At 44.3% G+C, this 16,290-nt stretch overlaps 1 protein-coding gene across 1 annotated transcript in view; it reads right to left on the reverse strand.

Moving 5' to 3' along the window:
* ANK1 (ankyrin 1) overlaps window positions 1-16,290 on the reverse strand; it is a 217,526-nt gene that overhangs the window by 76,110 nt on the left and 125,126 nt on the right. The window contains exon 3 of the mRNA XM_019649237.1: window positions 3,498-3,596. Coding sequence (XP_019504782.1) covers window positions 3,498-3,596 — 99 coding nt within the window. The remainder of the gene's footprint in view (window positions 1-3,497; window positions 3,597-16,290) is intronic.

Raw genomic sequence — 16,290 nt, forward strand, 5'->3', positions numbered from 1 at the left:
AATATCACCAAATAAGAGAGGAGAGAAAAGCCAGAAAGAATAAACACTAGAACAAAATGAGGTACAAAATTGTTTTAAAGTCAATTTTTTCAAAGCTAAGAACTGATAACAGAGACTAAGAAACCAGGCAGGTTCTGAGACTGAGTGGAACGTTCAGGTTTTCTTGTATGGATTCATCCTGGGTATTAAACAATTCCTAGACAGGGTTTGGGTCTAGCAGGCTTCTTCTATTCTAGGACACCAGTTTCCTTATCTGGCTCCTTCTTGCCTCCTGGATGTCCTGGGGCTGGAATGTCAGCACTTTCTCCAAGGGTGACTTGCCTCCATGACCCCACCGGCACCCATGCTCAGCGAGAGGCAGGCAGGACAGGCCCTGTATGACGACTTTTGGCAAATAGGGCAGGTGGGAAAAACCCGGACTACAGCTGGAACCATCTGTCCCTCTGCTACTTAAGGAGCAGAGATCTCAAACGACCTCATTTTTTCTAGTTCACATGGTATATAGTTTTTAACTAAACTACATAGACACTTTCTAATCCATCTCAGGATCTCAAGCCCTGACAAGCAGGGACTTCAAACCCAATCCATGTGCATCAGCCATCTGTCACCTGGAAGAAAAGGGTCCTCGCCCAGGGGGAGCTGAGAAGCAAGAGGTCCAAGCTCTATGGCCACCCCATCACTGTTGCCCCAAGAGCCCGCAGGTGGGTGAGGCAGCCCCAAGGAAGGCACCCCAGGGGCCGGAAGGGGCTCAGGTCTTTGCCTCTAAAGAGTGGCCTGTGTCAGGCAGGAGGGTCCTGCTTGTTGCCTCCGGACTTGTCGCTTTGATGTCTCCTTAGGCTCCATTTGATCAACAAAAGGGTTCTTCCTCAAATATGTCAGAGAGTTAAGTGCCAGAAATGAATGTATAGATGCTAATTAATCATTTTTCATAGAAGTCCAAAGAGCCTACATTTAGAAGCCTTGGCACTTGGGTTCGACTCACGCTGTGTACAAAGTGGAACAGGGCTGTTGGCACCAGAACCTTCTCTAGAAATCAGGACTCAGAACACCAAGTTTCTCCATTTAGAAGAAGGACGTGCGCTACGTCCATTCATTCATTCGTCATACACGGAGCACTTGTGTGTGTCAGGCTCTGGGTCAGGCCTGGAGGTACAGAGATGATTGAGACTCAGACTCTTGGGCCTCAAGAAGCTATGTTGAATGTTTCTTCCATCTGCCGCTTTCTGCCTGAAATCACACTGCATCAGAGCTCTCCCCGTATAAACCCTCTGATGGGAAGCAGGTTAGCTGTGGAACCCTGGCTGTGGCTCTTGGCCTGTGCCAGCTTCCGGAGCTGGGCTGAAGGCAGCACTGGAGAGGAATAAGAGCCAAGGGAAGCCCGTGGGAAACGCTCTGCCACGCCCATCTACACACAAATGCACACAATGTAAGGCTCGAGAAGGTTCCCTGGCCCTGGGGCAGGAGTCTCAGAGAGAGAGAGGTCGTGGGCCTCCATTTTCTCTGCCCCTCTCTTAGCATGAAGGAATACACCCTCAAAGAAGCAGGAAAGTTTTTTTAGCTATATTTGATCCGCAAAGACCCAATTTCTCCATTTCCAGGGAGTCCTAGAGCCCATGGTTGCAGTAGGTGCTGAGTGAATGTGAGTGGAGGTGTTGAAGCTCTCTCCCCGTTCACCACCAGCTTGGAGGCTAAGCTCCGGCCTCTCAGTGGTGGAGATGGCACGATGGGGAGAGAACACATTTGTTTTGTGCTTTTAAAGTATCTAAGCACAGTTTAGGAAACTAGATTGGTTTTGGCTTTTTATTCTTTTCCTTTTTTAATCTTTCTCAGGCTTGCGAGACCCATTACAAATCCCCAATCTGTTGTGACTCTTTCTTAGCCCACGGTTTCAGTTTCACCTTTTTTTTCTCTCTCTCTGCATGGCATTCAGAAACCACGCTGGCTTATAAAATTTCTATAAATAACAAAGACACTCCAAGTGTTCACTTGCAAAATAACAATCAAAGGGGGAAATTCGGAAAGAGTAAAAGTGCTGAGCCATAATGTTTTTGCAGCTCTTGGGGGAGTGCCAAGGGAAGAAAATCGGCTGTGGCCCACACAGAGCCTGTCAGATGGCACGCTGCTTGCAGCCAGGTATGTGAGCGCATCAGGAGAAAAATTAATTGCATCCCTCCACCCACAGAAGGAGCAGGGTAGAAACAATTGGTGTTTGTCGTGGTAACAGTTAGAGGAACGTGCCCCATATACATTCAGGAAGAGCAACTCCGTCTGTTTTACATGTGAGATCTTAACACCTTCAGGAAATGACATGAAAATTACAGAATTTTACCTCGAGAGATGATGCTACCTTCATAATATTTTGGTAGTTCACTTCATAACCATAAATTGTATCTGTTCTCTACAGAGTGTTCGTCTGTTTCTCTGCTTGAGAGGTGGCAAAATGTTAGCTGCGCGGAACTGAAATTGAGGCTGATGTGAGGCCATGTTTAATAAATAGCAAATGGAAAATAAGAGACTGGAGGAGGAAGCCCAAGAGGGAAACCACGGGAAGTAACAAAGAAAGAAAGAGAAGAGGGAAACAGGACTCGACTTAGTAAGCAGAGGTGACTTTTTGTTTAGTTCAGTTTTGTGTTTCAATGCCGGCTGCATGTTGCTTAATAAACAAATAAGATGCATGGGTGTAAGAAATAAAACTGTTCTTGCATCCTGTAGATGAATCGGTTTCATAACTGGTTTCTGGACTTACGCCACTGATGTTTATAACCTACTGCTATGGGGAGAGACAGACCCCTGTGAGAGGTGTGACTCAGTCTCTGCTGAATGCCTCCTAGTAAAAGAGGTTGTTCTAGGTAATCAGAGGAGACAGGTGTGGGGCAGACCAAGGAGGACTTGCTAGAGATGGATAAATGGGGGGGAGAGGGGAGTGTCTGGACTCTTCTACAGCCCTCAGTAACAACACAGTCACCAATATTTATGGATTCTTTCCTAGGCGTCAGGCAGTTTTCATACGTTATCTCATTTCATTTTCATGTTAATCCCGCCACTAAGTATTATAACCCCCATTTTACAGATGAGGAAACGGAGGCTTCTTATTGGATGAGCAACTTGCTTAAAGTCACAGATTATGATGTATCTCAGGATCTGGACTCAAGGCACCTGCCCATGGAGCTCACAGTGCTCTTTGCAGTCATTGTATTCAAGTCAAGGACCCTGAGGAAGTCTAAAGCCACCAGAAAAGGGGTTTGATTTTCAGATTTATTGTCTAGTGATGAGGATAAAGTAAAGGCCCACTGAATCTTTGTGGAAACAGGGTCCTGTGTGTTCAGGTGACTTCAGGAACTCAGAAAGAGGGAATGATTGGAAAGACAAATCCAGAAGCAAGTTTGGGTTTGTCTCATGAATAGCTGGCTTTTATGCCAGGGCTTGGGATACTACGTGAGGTACCCACACACTTGAATTTTCAATGTAAATTTTCCCCCGCTCCCTAAGAGACGTACCTTGGTTGTTGTTTCTAGAATGATTTCTTTGTGCAGGAGTTCAACCACCATCTTCACATGGCCTTCCTTCGAGGCCAGGTGCAGGCCGTTCAGCCCATTCTGTGGAGAGCAGAGAGGCAGTGCGGTTAGTGGGTCTGTGCGCCCTGCTGGTCCGAGCGGCTGGAATGACACCCCTTTCCGACAAAAGGCTGGGAGGGAAGAACTGGAGGGGCCCCCCCGAGTGGTATCAGCACAGGCAGGGCGGAGCCAGCCCAGCCTCTCCTAGCAGCTCTTCTGAAGCAGCATCAGATAACAGGAAAGCGCGGAAAGAAAAAAGGGGTGATAACAAGACTACCACCCCCTGGACCTGAATTGAGTGTGGAGAAGCTCTTACAAAGCCAATGGGGTGACCTTGACATTGAGATCTTGGTCAGGCTTTAAGGCATCCACGTAACTGAGATGGTACAGCTTCAACCCCTTGATTAAGTTTCACAGGAGCAATCGGGAGAAGCAGAGAGGCAATACCAGTGCCTCCTAAACGTTTGTAGAAATAGATGTAGATTTAATAAAATAATACATTTTGAAATAAGGTCATATGAAAACTAAACACCACCAACAACTCAGCTGTAAGATTTCCTCAGCAGAAGAATTGTTGGGTTGTCGGAAAAGTCATGACGTCTTTTTTCTCTGTTTTTCATTGCAAAAATGTGTCATGACTTTTCCGACAACCCAATAGTATGAAAATAGCCCTTTTGCCACCTTGCCATTTCAAATGTGACCAAAGCTTGTCTGACAGTTAAATTTTAGGGGGGGGGGATGAACGAACATTTCCCACACCCAGTCATCAGTCCACTGGAGCAGAATGCTCACTAACCAATTAAAGGTTGCACTGTATCTGGTGAAGCTGCTACTGTGCCCCAGAGAAAGCAGCCTGGCTCAAGTTTGACTTATTCCTTGCCTCCTTCCAGGTCTTCTGATCCATGTCCTTTGGTGCCTTCAAACTTTCTGGCAAAAGCTGATTTCAAAGAGTGCCACGTAGAGCCACAAATAATTCTGACAACGTGATGGAACTAATTCCAATGAACTAAATTTCACTTCCAACGGATGAGTAGATCTTGGCTCCATATAGAAAACGATTTTAGTCTGTGAGCAATCTCTTTCCCTGACATTTGTGTCTTGTTCCGCTCCTCCTCCTCCCCTATCACCCATTCTCCTCTCTTCCCCCAACCCTCTTTTCCTGTCTCCTGTTTTGGTAAATTATGTTCTAGCATGTTCCTTTCCAAGGAATGCCCCAGAGCCACCACAGGCTCTGGCCAATAAGAAAAATTCTTGCCACCAAGCTAGAGGGACTTGGCTCCTGATGGTATGATTTGAGGGGTCCTTGACTCACCTGTCCTCAACTAGCCCCACAGCCCCACCATGGATTCCTGAAATTCCCATACTGCCTTTGTGTCAGGGCATCATTTTCAGGAGATTCCTTGTTAACACCAAACATTCTGCCTGGGAGTGATAGTACACAAACCCTTAACAGGTTAGTCTTATTGCTTTGCTAAAACCAGCAGAGGAAAGTAAGTGAGTAATTATTGAAGGAAAGAGACACAGGACAGGTATCCCATATTGGAAGAATGGAAGGTGTATAAAACTCTCTTTACATAGTGGCCTCAGACAGGGCAAATATAACAGGTGCCTTGAGTGTCAGAGAAAAGAGTGAATTCCGAAGGGCACTTTACCTACTTCCTATTTAGATCAGGCCCAGCCTGCACCCCAAACACGAAAAGCGCAGTTGGCTAAATCTTTGCACATCAGCACAGCTAGTCTTGTCAAGGTGTGTGTAGGGGTGGGGTGGGGTGGGGGAGTAGAGGGTGAGTGATGGGAGGGCCCCTTCACCCAATGTTTCCACATGCAAATGTCTGAAATTTGGATTTTCTTCCTCTTGCAGATTTTGAACATCATTAAATGTAGGGTCCAAAGCGGTATGATTTTAAATGAATTATTCACACCCCAGTGTGAATGAGTTTATCAGAAAAAGTCTAGGTTTTGATAACAAAAGGGAGAAAGTGATTGAAAGCAAGATAGCAGTCTTACTAGAATAGAAAGCTGGGAGAGGGGGAAGAGCATTGCGCTGAAGGAAGCCAGCTCCCCTCACATCAATTTGCAAAACACAAATTCACTGAAAAGCAATTTGTCAACTGACGGTGCTCTGGGAACCTGGAGCCACGCCCTCCAGCTTTGCATCCTCAGCTCTGCTCTGGGGCAGGTCTGCACAGGAGGAGTCTCTCTCCCTTCCAGAGCATTGCAATCTGCAAAGCGGCCTTGTCCGGAAGGTTCCAGTGCTGAGCGCAGGCACACTGTGATTACTTGGGAATTGAAGTGGCCTTTGCGGCTGTGGGGCGCCTCTGCCACTGCAACAGTCAGCTTATCTCTGGGGACTCGCTGTGGCAGTAGCGAGTGTGGTGGGGGCTATCTTGTGGGTTTTTTGTGCTTCCTTGTACAGCACAATTACTTCCCATGAGCATTTGTTGGTCCTGAATGCCTCAAAGCTGGGAAACTGGCAAGTCTAGAAGGAAAACACCTACTGTTTACTGCTACTGCTCTAGTGGCTGTCTCTGCGATGTGGAGCAGTGTCAGGATCTCAGTTCAGAGAGACTGCAGACATACTGTCTGCCCAGAGAATGCCGGAGTCGAAAGGGATATTAAAGATCCCTGGATGCTGAGGAAATCAAGGGCCAGAGTAATCAAACAATTAGCTAAGGTCACACAGCCTTTCTAGGGCACGGCCACATGTAGAACCAACCTGGATTTCCCAGGAATAAAAAAGGGTTTAGGATTTATTTTCCCCTTAGGAGTTAGTATGTTTCTTTTTATCAGATGATGAAAGTACGTTCCCCCTTTTTTGATTACCAAGCAGCTTAGAGCTAACGCTCAGCCACAATAATCATCCATCTGGGTCTGGTCATGACCGCTGGAATTGACCCCAGGATCACAGTCCTGGTCCATAGAAAGCCCCTCTTCTTCCCTCCCCACGTCACATGCCTCCCTCCCAAAGCTACACTCTTTTTTTTTTTTAAATTGGGGAACTGGGGGAGGGGAACAGTGTTGGGGAATTGGGGAGGGGGACCAACCAAGTTGTTGTTCTTCAATCTTCGTTGTGGAGGGCGCCAGTTGTCATCTGGCTGCCCATTGGCAGCTCTTGGCCTCTAAGCTCAAGGTGCTGTGTTACAATCTTTAGTTGCGGGTGGGCGTAGCCACCATCAAACAGGCAGTCTTGTTAGGCGCACGTGCTGTCACCAGCTGAGCCATCCTGCCACCTGTTGGCAGCTCAGCTTGGACGCAGTGTCACTGGCCCATGTGGGAATCGAACCAAAGGCCCTGTTGCTCAGAGCTCGCGCTCTTAAGCTAACTCTTAACCAACTGAGCCACTCGGCCAGCCCCCAAAGCTGCACTCTTGGCAGGAGGTGATGCTCTTCAGCATGAAAGGGACTGTCTAAATATATCTGCATCTCTAGTAGTTTCACTTAGCTCCCATCTCGATCCTGGTTCAATGGATCTCTTTATTCTTTATGGGTTTTTTTCTCACTTTATTTTTGTTTGTTTGTTTGTTTGTTTTCAACAATAGTCACCTTAAATTACTTCCAAGTCTCTTACTGTGATGATCTGAGTCCAAGGCCCTCATCACAGCCCCAGAATAAGCCTACCTTGGCATAGCTGAGTCAGGCTTGTGAGAAGGCCCAGGAATTTCATGCAGAGCAAAGTCACACATGGAACGTGGCTATAACAAACAGTCATAGCCACTGCAGTCTCCTCCTGCTGAGCATTTACTTAATCCGATTCAGCAAATATTTACTGAGAACCTATTCTGTGCCTGGCACCAGCTAGAGGCGAGTAAAACACAAACCCTAACCATTAAAGAACTCAGCTTAGTAGATGCATAAAAATAAATGCAAAACCATGTGAAAACGCCCCAAAATGGCATGTATAAGACTAGAAGTAGCACAGAGGAGAAAGGAGTTGCTCTGTCAAGAAGGTCAGGAAAGCTTCACAGAGACCCTTGCAAGGCAGCTGGTACACAGCCAGGGTTGCAAGTTCATTAACGATGGCAACATGAGAAGCCATGTCTGAGTTTAAATTCTAAGCCCATGAGGTAAATTTTTAGAAACTACACTCCCAGAAACCCTTATCAGGTCCTGTCCTCTTTCTTCCAGGAAGCCTCTGAATTCAAAGGAAGCACAGCACCCAGACCCACTGCAGCAAGTTTTCTCCAGCAACTAGCCTTAGCAGGTAGATGGCTGGTCACTCACTCACTGTCCAGTAGCTGATGTCACTGAATGCCTGAAAACTAATTTACTGCACATACACACTAAAGGAATTGTACAATTTTCTTATCAGATGCATAACTAATCTATATAGGAGACCACTTATGGTATCAAAAAGAGTGTTTTGTGGATAAATACCATATTTAATACTTTCTTTTTCTTTAAGCAACATTTTTATTACTCAAATAAGAAGGGGGAAGGGATGAAAATTCTCTGAGCTATTTTTTCTTAGCTATAACTATGGACAGAGATGAATTACAATATAGCACTCCTTCAAAGCCAGCATCCATGTGTCTTATTTTAGTTAAATCAAGTTTTGTTTTTTTGCTAAAAGTAAAAGGGAGGTTGCTGAATCTTGCCTTGTATCTTTTCAGCTACTCCATCTAACCTTCACAGCCACTATTCTTGATGCAGAATGCAGATGGACTGAAGAGGAGAATTATGGGGGTAGGGGGAAGGGGAAATCACACGTTTCTCCCCCTGAATAACTGGGTATAGAAGGTAAGCAAGAAGGAGGTGGAGGATTCTGAGAGTAAATGCTTCAGCTAAACTGGAAGCAGGGAAGCAACCAATAACAATTTGTGGCCATTTTTAAACCACATGCCTTTCTCAGGAAAACACCACCTTGCCACATCTCTCTTCCTGAAGATACCTACTTCTAAGTCTCCAATTACATATATGTTACACTAGCTGATATTGTGCAGAACTCTTGGCTGCTCTGTTCTACTTTTCTTTCCCCACTCTTTTTTTTTCTCCTTTGATTCAGTTTTTATCATTTCTGTTGATTTATCTTCAAGTTATTTCTTTCCTCAGCTATGTCCAGTCTACTGATGAGCCTGTTGAAGAAATTCCTTGTCGCCAAGGAAGTGGTTTTTTTTTTTAACTATTTCTAGCAATTCATTTGACTTTCTTATAGCTGTCATCTCTCTGTTGAAATTCCCCATCTGTTCATGAATGTTGTCCACTTTCCCCACTAGATCCTTTAGCATATTAATCACAGTTATTTAAAGTCCATCTGATAGTTCCAACATCCAGGTCATCTCTGAGTCTGGTTCTGTTGATTGCTTTGTCTCTTGACAGTGATTTGTTTTTCCTTATGTGTGTGTTGTAATTTTTAATTGAATGCAGACATTATGTGTAGAAGAGCAGTAGAGACTGAAGTAAATAACATTTATGCGTAGAAATGGACATGCCACCTCTTCTGTGAAGTTGTTAGCATGGTGGTGGTGGTAGGAAGCTGAGTTAATCTAATCAGGAGTTGGCCTAGACCTGGGTTTTGTTGTTATTTTCAGTGTACCACAGCCTTCAAATTCCTCTAGAGATAGGCTGCTGTAACCTGAAGCTTAGAGTAGGAGCTGGGTCACAGACGGTTTTTCTGTGTTCTCAATCTCCTGTTGGTTTTCAGCCATCTCTACATGCCTGTGTCTCAAGTGGGGTCTTTCTCCATGCTCTCACCCTTCTCCCAGTAGTCGCATGATCTTCTTTGTTACAAGATGCTGAGCAGGTGGGAGCACGGAAATTCTTTTGTCCTGGCCCAGCTTCAATCTTAGGCAGGCTGTGTACCTGGACCTCAAAGGTGGGATTTGTGTGTGTGTGTGTGTGTGTGTGTGTGTGCGCGCGCGCTTGTGTGTGTTGTTTGTTTGTTTTAGCATTCCTTCTCCTCTTCTTTGAGGCAGCAAAATCTGCCTTGTCTCTGTACTTCATCTTGGATGGGAGTTTCTTGCCTTCTTCCAGCAGTAACAGACCTCTGCTCCTTATTGGTGTAGGATCCTGGTCTAAGACTGCTTCCTGCCTTTGCCCAGGAGTAGATCGTTTTGCCTCTACCATTCCTGCAGCAGCACTGGATCTCTGCCTGTGTGCTAGGGCAGGACTGTTTCATACTTCCCCCCCAGAGGAGGTAGTTTGTTTCTATTCTTCCCCGTGGAGAATAGATTTTTGCCTGTGGTCTGAAGGTGAGAGGGTTTGATTTTGCTTCACATGAGGGAAGGTTCTGGGGAAGCAAGCAAGGTTCCTTCCCCCATCCCCCGGCCCCAACAGTCACCAAGCACCTCCTGCACTCTTGTGCCAGCAAGGGAGCCTCCCTCTGGTCTCCTGACTTACGCCAATGTTTCTCATGAGCACCTCGTCAGAGGCCTGTGGAGAAAGCTTGTTCCAGACATACTAGCCCACACAGTCCTCTAAGAATTCATAAGATTTTGGCTTGTATGGTCACCACATCTTTCTCTTATACTCTGCCAAAGCTAAAATAGTGGCCCTCTCCTAGGAGGGGTTTGCCTCTCTTTGGAATTCAGTTGCCTTGGTTGACTTGCTAACTCAGCCTTCTGATGGGCTCAGGAAAAATCATAATTTTTTTTAGAATATCCAGCCTTTTATCATTGTTAGGGTGGGAGCAATGTTCTTCGGAGCTTTTTACGTCCTACATACTCCTTATCCTGAGCTTCTAAGGCCACCTGGCCCCATATGGTCTCGTTCCACATGGTCCCAATACAGCCGACAACGTTTTTAGTCTCTTTTTTGGGCAAAAATATTTATGCTAAGCACACACCTGGAGTTTTTCATCTGCCTTTGCTCTTTTTCAGGTAAAATGTCAATTTAGAGAATTCTTCTGAGAAGCAATCTGTCTGATGGGAGGGGGAGGAGATCTCAGCCAGGCTGTGTTTCTTTTAACATTTTTAAGAAGAAGAAAAAAAGTCACATTCAGCCTCAATGATTTAATTTGGAGTATTTTCTTATACCAACTGTGAGAAATTCCACTGGCAAAATACACAATTCCAGACATTTGTTCTCAGTAAATTATTCCTCTGTTTAGCATAGCTGATTGCGTCAATTACACTAATTGATTTCTAAATGTACAAATACAGTTGACATGTCATAGGAAACTAAACTCTTATCCCGTCTAGAGCACAGGATGTTTTCAAATAGAAAGGCTATGGTGTCCTGAGATCCTATATGTCTCTTTGAAAATTGCAAGAACATCTCAAAGTCTGATGCTTACATTTTTGGGCGGACACACAACCCTTCCATTCCTTTTCTCACAGCCATTTATTTTACCCACAAACATGGCTGGCTTCTGTTCCCACGGAGCAGGCAACCTCAAGCTGTGTCCTGAGGACCTCACGGCTCATCTACCCTTTCCACCCCACATATCCGAAACCCACTATTTCAGTCCTCTACCTCCTTTCTTTGAGCCAAGCAGTGCTCAGGTTTCCAGAGGACTTAAGCTCGTGTGCTAATGTAGTCTCTAGGAAGTATGACCTTTTTATTCATAAACACCTACCACCATGTTATTAGTTCAGCTTTTTCAATTAGTTGGCTGCCATCTAGCCAGGTTCAGAGGCATTGGAACACTGGCCAGGGGAAATTTTGATGGGGAAGGAGAGGACTGGGGTCCTGGGAAGAATATGCCACGAGAAGTGGCAAAGAATGTCAACACATCTGAGGACCCCAGGGTGAACAAAAAGAGAGATGGGGGAGGAGGAGGTCTAGGTAACTTTGCCTTCATGCAACACTCCTCTTTCCCCATGCAGTCAGTCAAGAGCCAGTCAGAAGATCGTACCCATAATAAGGACAAGGATGTATCTGTAGAGTCACATCTATAGGTTTTTATATTTACTATTCCATTTTCCTATATAATCTAGATCTTCTATTAATTTGTTATATCTGTCCAGAGATGATAAATATTATATTCTATGTTACAGAAGTTTAATTCTCCAAGTAACAGCCAGACTGTGCATTTGTGACCTCTAGCATTGCTCTATTATTGGTCCCTATTTGTAAGACAAGATCACGTACATTATGTATCTGCAGGTCTACAGCCCTAAAACAGAGTATCAAAAGAGAATTAAACAGGGCTTATGGAGGAAAAAGAAAAAAAGGGTTGAATGGTTGCCATTCCTACTCTAAATCCTGAAGTTAATGGGAAAGAGAGAAACAGTAAAGGAATAAAAAATAAAAAAATAAGTAAAAAGGTAGACCATGGAAATCGAAGAAGGCAGGGGAGATGATGAACAAACAAGAGATGATGAGAAAGGAAAGAAGGGGTTCCCATCAATATGGGTGGACGAGATGAGGAAATTAATTGAGCAACTAGCAAAAACATTACTGGAACAATATAAAATTTTATTTCTGTCCTCAAATTGCCTGGATTAAATTTTTAACTGAAACAAATTAAACAAAAGCACATGGGAGTTTTCTCATCTTCCCTTCTTTTCCTTTCCCCTTCCTTCCACATCCAGCTCAGAGATGTCAGTATCAGAGGACGCAGAGAAGTGAAGCAGATGTGTCCTGCAAAGGCATTGTCAGAAGCACGTCTGGTGTCTGAAAAAGGAGGGAGCTATTCTGGTGTGGCTGGCAGATTGTTACATTATGCAAATAAATAAATATGTTGAGGATGGAGCAAATCAGTGGGAGTTAGGTTTCTCATTGTTTGAAGGGATTCATAAACCTGGAAAGAGGAAAGGCTAGAAAGAACCCTGAGGTGTTAGACTAGAATTAGAAGTACTGCCATGCTCTCATGGATTTTTAAAATATTTATACATGGATAGATGTAGAAATAGGATAGATGTGTATATACACACACATGTATGCACAGCAACCAGTAGCAATGGGCACATCAAGTGACCAGATTTTGATATCTAAATACCATCCTCATTAAAAGGAACCTTGAAAAATGGCTGACCCAGGGGTGGGGCAGGGAAAGTAAAAAATGACCCTGGGACAACATGTGCCAGAAGTAAGGAAATGCTCAAAGAATGATGAGGACATGTCAAACAACAAAGAAGTCAAATTATTGAAGAGCTCCTATTGGCCTAACTTAGATTTGAACATTATAATGAATCATGAGAGTTGAGATTATACCCATCAAATAAAATAGGAACCCATGAGTCTGTACAGGCATAAATAAATAATGAAAAAATAAATCAGTGAGGGAGGGGGAAAAGCTCATCCTTTTCCTAAGGCTAGCTAATAAATGTAGAAGAAATGATGGAGATGGAGAACCACTCTTTGGAACTCCTTAGTGGTAGCTGAAACAGGCAGAAGTCATCAATGTATGCCAAGATTAATGGCTGAAAGTTTGATGAGGAACAGGGTATTGGCATTATGTTAGAATATGCCCCCTACCATGACAAAATACTGATCAACTATAAAGGGGAAAATCAATAATTTTATAGTAAAAAAAAACCTGGCAGAACACCAACATCACCAGGTGATCAAGGTTAACATCACTGGTGTGGAGAGGGAGCATGATTTCCGTGGTGTTCCTTCCAAGAATGCACTGCCTTAATCTGGTCATAAGGAAACATCAGCAGACACAATTGAGGTCCAAATTACAGAATGGATGACTGTCAAAAACATGAGACACAGGCAAAGACTGAGGAAGTGTTTCATGTTGAAGGAGGCTAATGAGACATGACAACTATATACCAAGTGTGTTCTGGATAGACTCCTGCAACAGAGAGAGATAGAGACAGAGATAGGGAAGACAGAGGTAAAGATAGAGATAGATAGAAATAGAGATAGATAGAGATGATAGAGATGATAGAGATAGGAAGGAGATGGGGAAGGAAAGGAGGGAGGGCGGGAGGCAGGTAAAACGGGAGGGAGGGAGAGGGAGAACAATTTCTCATTGTTGGGACAGGAAGTAAAACGTTAATGGGGGTCTGTGGATGGTTATGTTGCATCAATGTTGATTTCCTGATTTCCAGGAGGCTTGTAGGATAGTTATGTAGGCAAGTGTCCTTATTTTTTGGTGGTGCACATTGGTATGTTCAGGGGTGACGGGAAATTGTATCATATATAGTGTATATTATAGACAGATACATTGACAGATAGAGTAAATGTGGATGATAGATAGATAGGTAGGTAGATAGATAGATAGATAGATAGATAGATAGATAGATAGTGCAAGCAAATGCAGTAAAATGGTAATCTGGGTAAAGAAAATGTGTGAATTCTTTGTACTGTTTTTGCAATTTTTTTTATAGGTTTGAAACTATTTAAATTTTATAAATGAAAGTGGGAGGTGGGAGAGAGTGGTAGTAGAAGAGGCTGTTGGAGAAGCACAGCACAGCTGTGGGTCACTCTGGGCTCCGGCTATGGTGGTCGAGGACGGGTATCCCAGAACGGTTCTGCTTGTCTCAGAGCTCAGAGCCAGTGTGAGAAGCTGAGCACACACATCCCTCCTATTTCTAAATAGAAGAGGTGCAAGTCTTACCAGAATTCCAAGATTATTCCAGGATGAAAACCCTGGAGTGCCACCAAATGGCAGCAAGAGAGCGACCCACAGCCCCGCATGGGAACCAGCGGACAGGGAGGCCCCTTGCAAAGCGCAGGTATCAGTTCCGCAGGGCCATCCCACCTGCAGCCTGGCTCTGACCCAGATATCACATGGTTCCCCAGACATTGCTTGGTGGGGTAGGTCTGCTAAAAATATGTGATCCTGGAATCTAATGGATCAGAAGCCAGACAGAACTGAAGCAATTGCCATAATCTGGTGGAAAATCACATCTTATCTCTTTTGCCAACCTGTCTCTTATCCAGGGATGGGGAAAGGAGAAGAAACAGAGAAAAGGGCAAACTCAGAAAGAAAGACATGGCGCAGACGGAAAGGAACAAGACCGGCTCTAAGCACTTTCCCGCCTTTGTTTTCTTGCAATCTAAATTTAGTTCTCCCACAGGTAGCTCTTAAAAGTCATAGTTTACTATTATAGATATTCATGAGGAGGAAAAACACTGTAAACCGTTTCATTTTCTTGGGAGGAAGGAAGGGAGGGAGGAAGGAAGGAAGGAAGGAAGGAAGGAAGGAAGGAAGGGAGGGAGGGAGGGAGGGAGGGAGGGAGGAAGGAAGGAGCTACAACTATTTCTGAGCTCTGTGAGGAGATGAATCAGGCCCAGATCACCTTCTCTATACTCTCATAACGAACCTGCACAGCCTCCCCGCTCTGCGAAGTCCCATGGCTCAGAGCAGATCAGCTGCAGGGTTTGAAGGTCCTTGGGGAGACTGGAGGAGGAAATGTGAGCTCAAGTTAATGAGAGAATAAAACTTTAAAATTCAGCTCAGCAGCTAAGAATATCTCCTATGGACTAGAAAGAGTTTCTATGCCCGAGATCTTGGCATTCCTTTAAAAAGTGAAAAAGAGCCAGACCTTCAGAAACAGGGCAGTGGAGTTTAGAGCAAAGAACCGGGAATAAGGGCTTGAGGCCTCTATACTGTCCTCCTGACGTGTCACCTCACTTCCCTGCGCCTCCATCTGACTTCAAAATGTTAGAACTGCTCTATCTCCTAGATTCCTCTTAATTCCACATTTCCAGAATAAAATAATGTAACAGCTCTCAGAAAACAAGCTACTCATGGAAAGATACATAGAGAAAGGTACCACAAGCTTCACACCAAACTCTTCACAGAGATTTGGGGCACAGGGGGAGACTTACAAAAGACTTTATATATTTCTGTATAATACGAATTTGTAAACAACTACCATGTATTAATTTTGTTGTTAAATTTAAAATCACAAAACAATTAAAATCAGGGACACAATTGTCAAAAATGACCCCAAAAATTTGTATCAAAAAATTCGCACTCAAATATAAATAATCTCAGGCTGATTTACACGCATAGTCTATTCCAATCAGAAAGAACCAGAATTGGATTTAGCATTTCCTCTAATAACCAGAGAGCCAAATCTTTCTTCAAGGCCCAGATCAAATGCCATTTTTTCTCTGTGACTTTCCCTGTCAGTCTCTCTTCGGCACACCATACCCTATTTCCAGCCCTGCAAAAGTGAACTGCTCTCTGAACTGTGTCCCCGCAGTACCCGATGATAACACTAGCAAAGCCCTGTGTCAAATGGAATTGTGTTTATCTGCTCTTGTGTCTGTGTCTCCCAAAGGATAGGCCTTTTTGAAGTCGTATGTTTTCCTCACCATTGTATCTTAGATCTTAGCATGGGGCTTAGCATGTGTGTTCCACAAGAGTTTGCGGAATAGAATGCACATCATGCAAACTGACCCACACTCAGAACAATCTTTTCTTAGTCTCTCAAGAGTAGAATATCACATCCAATCTTCATATTGTAAATTCACAGCAATCAAACCATAAAGCAGAGTTTGGAGGGTGCACTTTCCTTACAATATATTCCAGATCATTTTTGAGGATGCTATTTACCCTGTTCCTAGTCCCTAGCATCCCAGAGATGTCCCCATTGTGGCTACCAATGGACATCTTTATGTGGCTGAATTGGTCAGTTAACTCTTCCTTCACCAAGGAGGAAGGGAAAATGAAACCAGTACAGGAAAGGTTGCCCAGAGGAATGGACTCTGCTGCAAGTCTCAAGTCCACCTGTGGGGTGCAGTGCACAGATACTCAGGCTGGGAGGTGAGAGACAGGGCTCTAATTCAGGAATACTCTTCATGTCTGACAACCTCACTTGTCAATCATCTGCTCTGTCCAACTCACAAGAGTGATGTGAGCCTTAAACATGGTCGTGCCTGGGGAAGGGCTG

This window comes from Hipposideros armiger, unplaced genomic scaffold (genome assembly GCF_001890085.2).
Source record: "Hipposideros armiger isolate ML-2016 unplaced genomic scaffold, ASM189008v1 scaffold_131, whole genome shotgun sequence".
Lineage (NCBI taxonomy): Eukaryota > Metazoa > Chordata > Mammalia > Chiroptera > Hipposideridae > Hipposideros > Hipposideros armiger.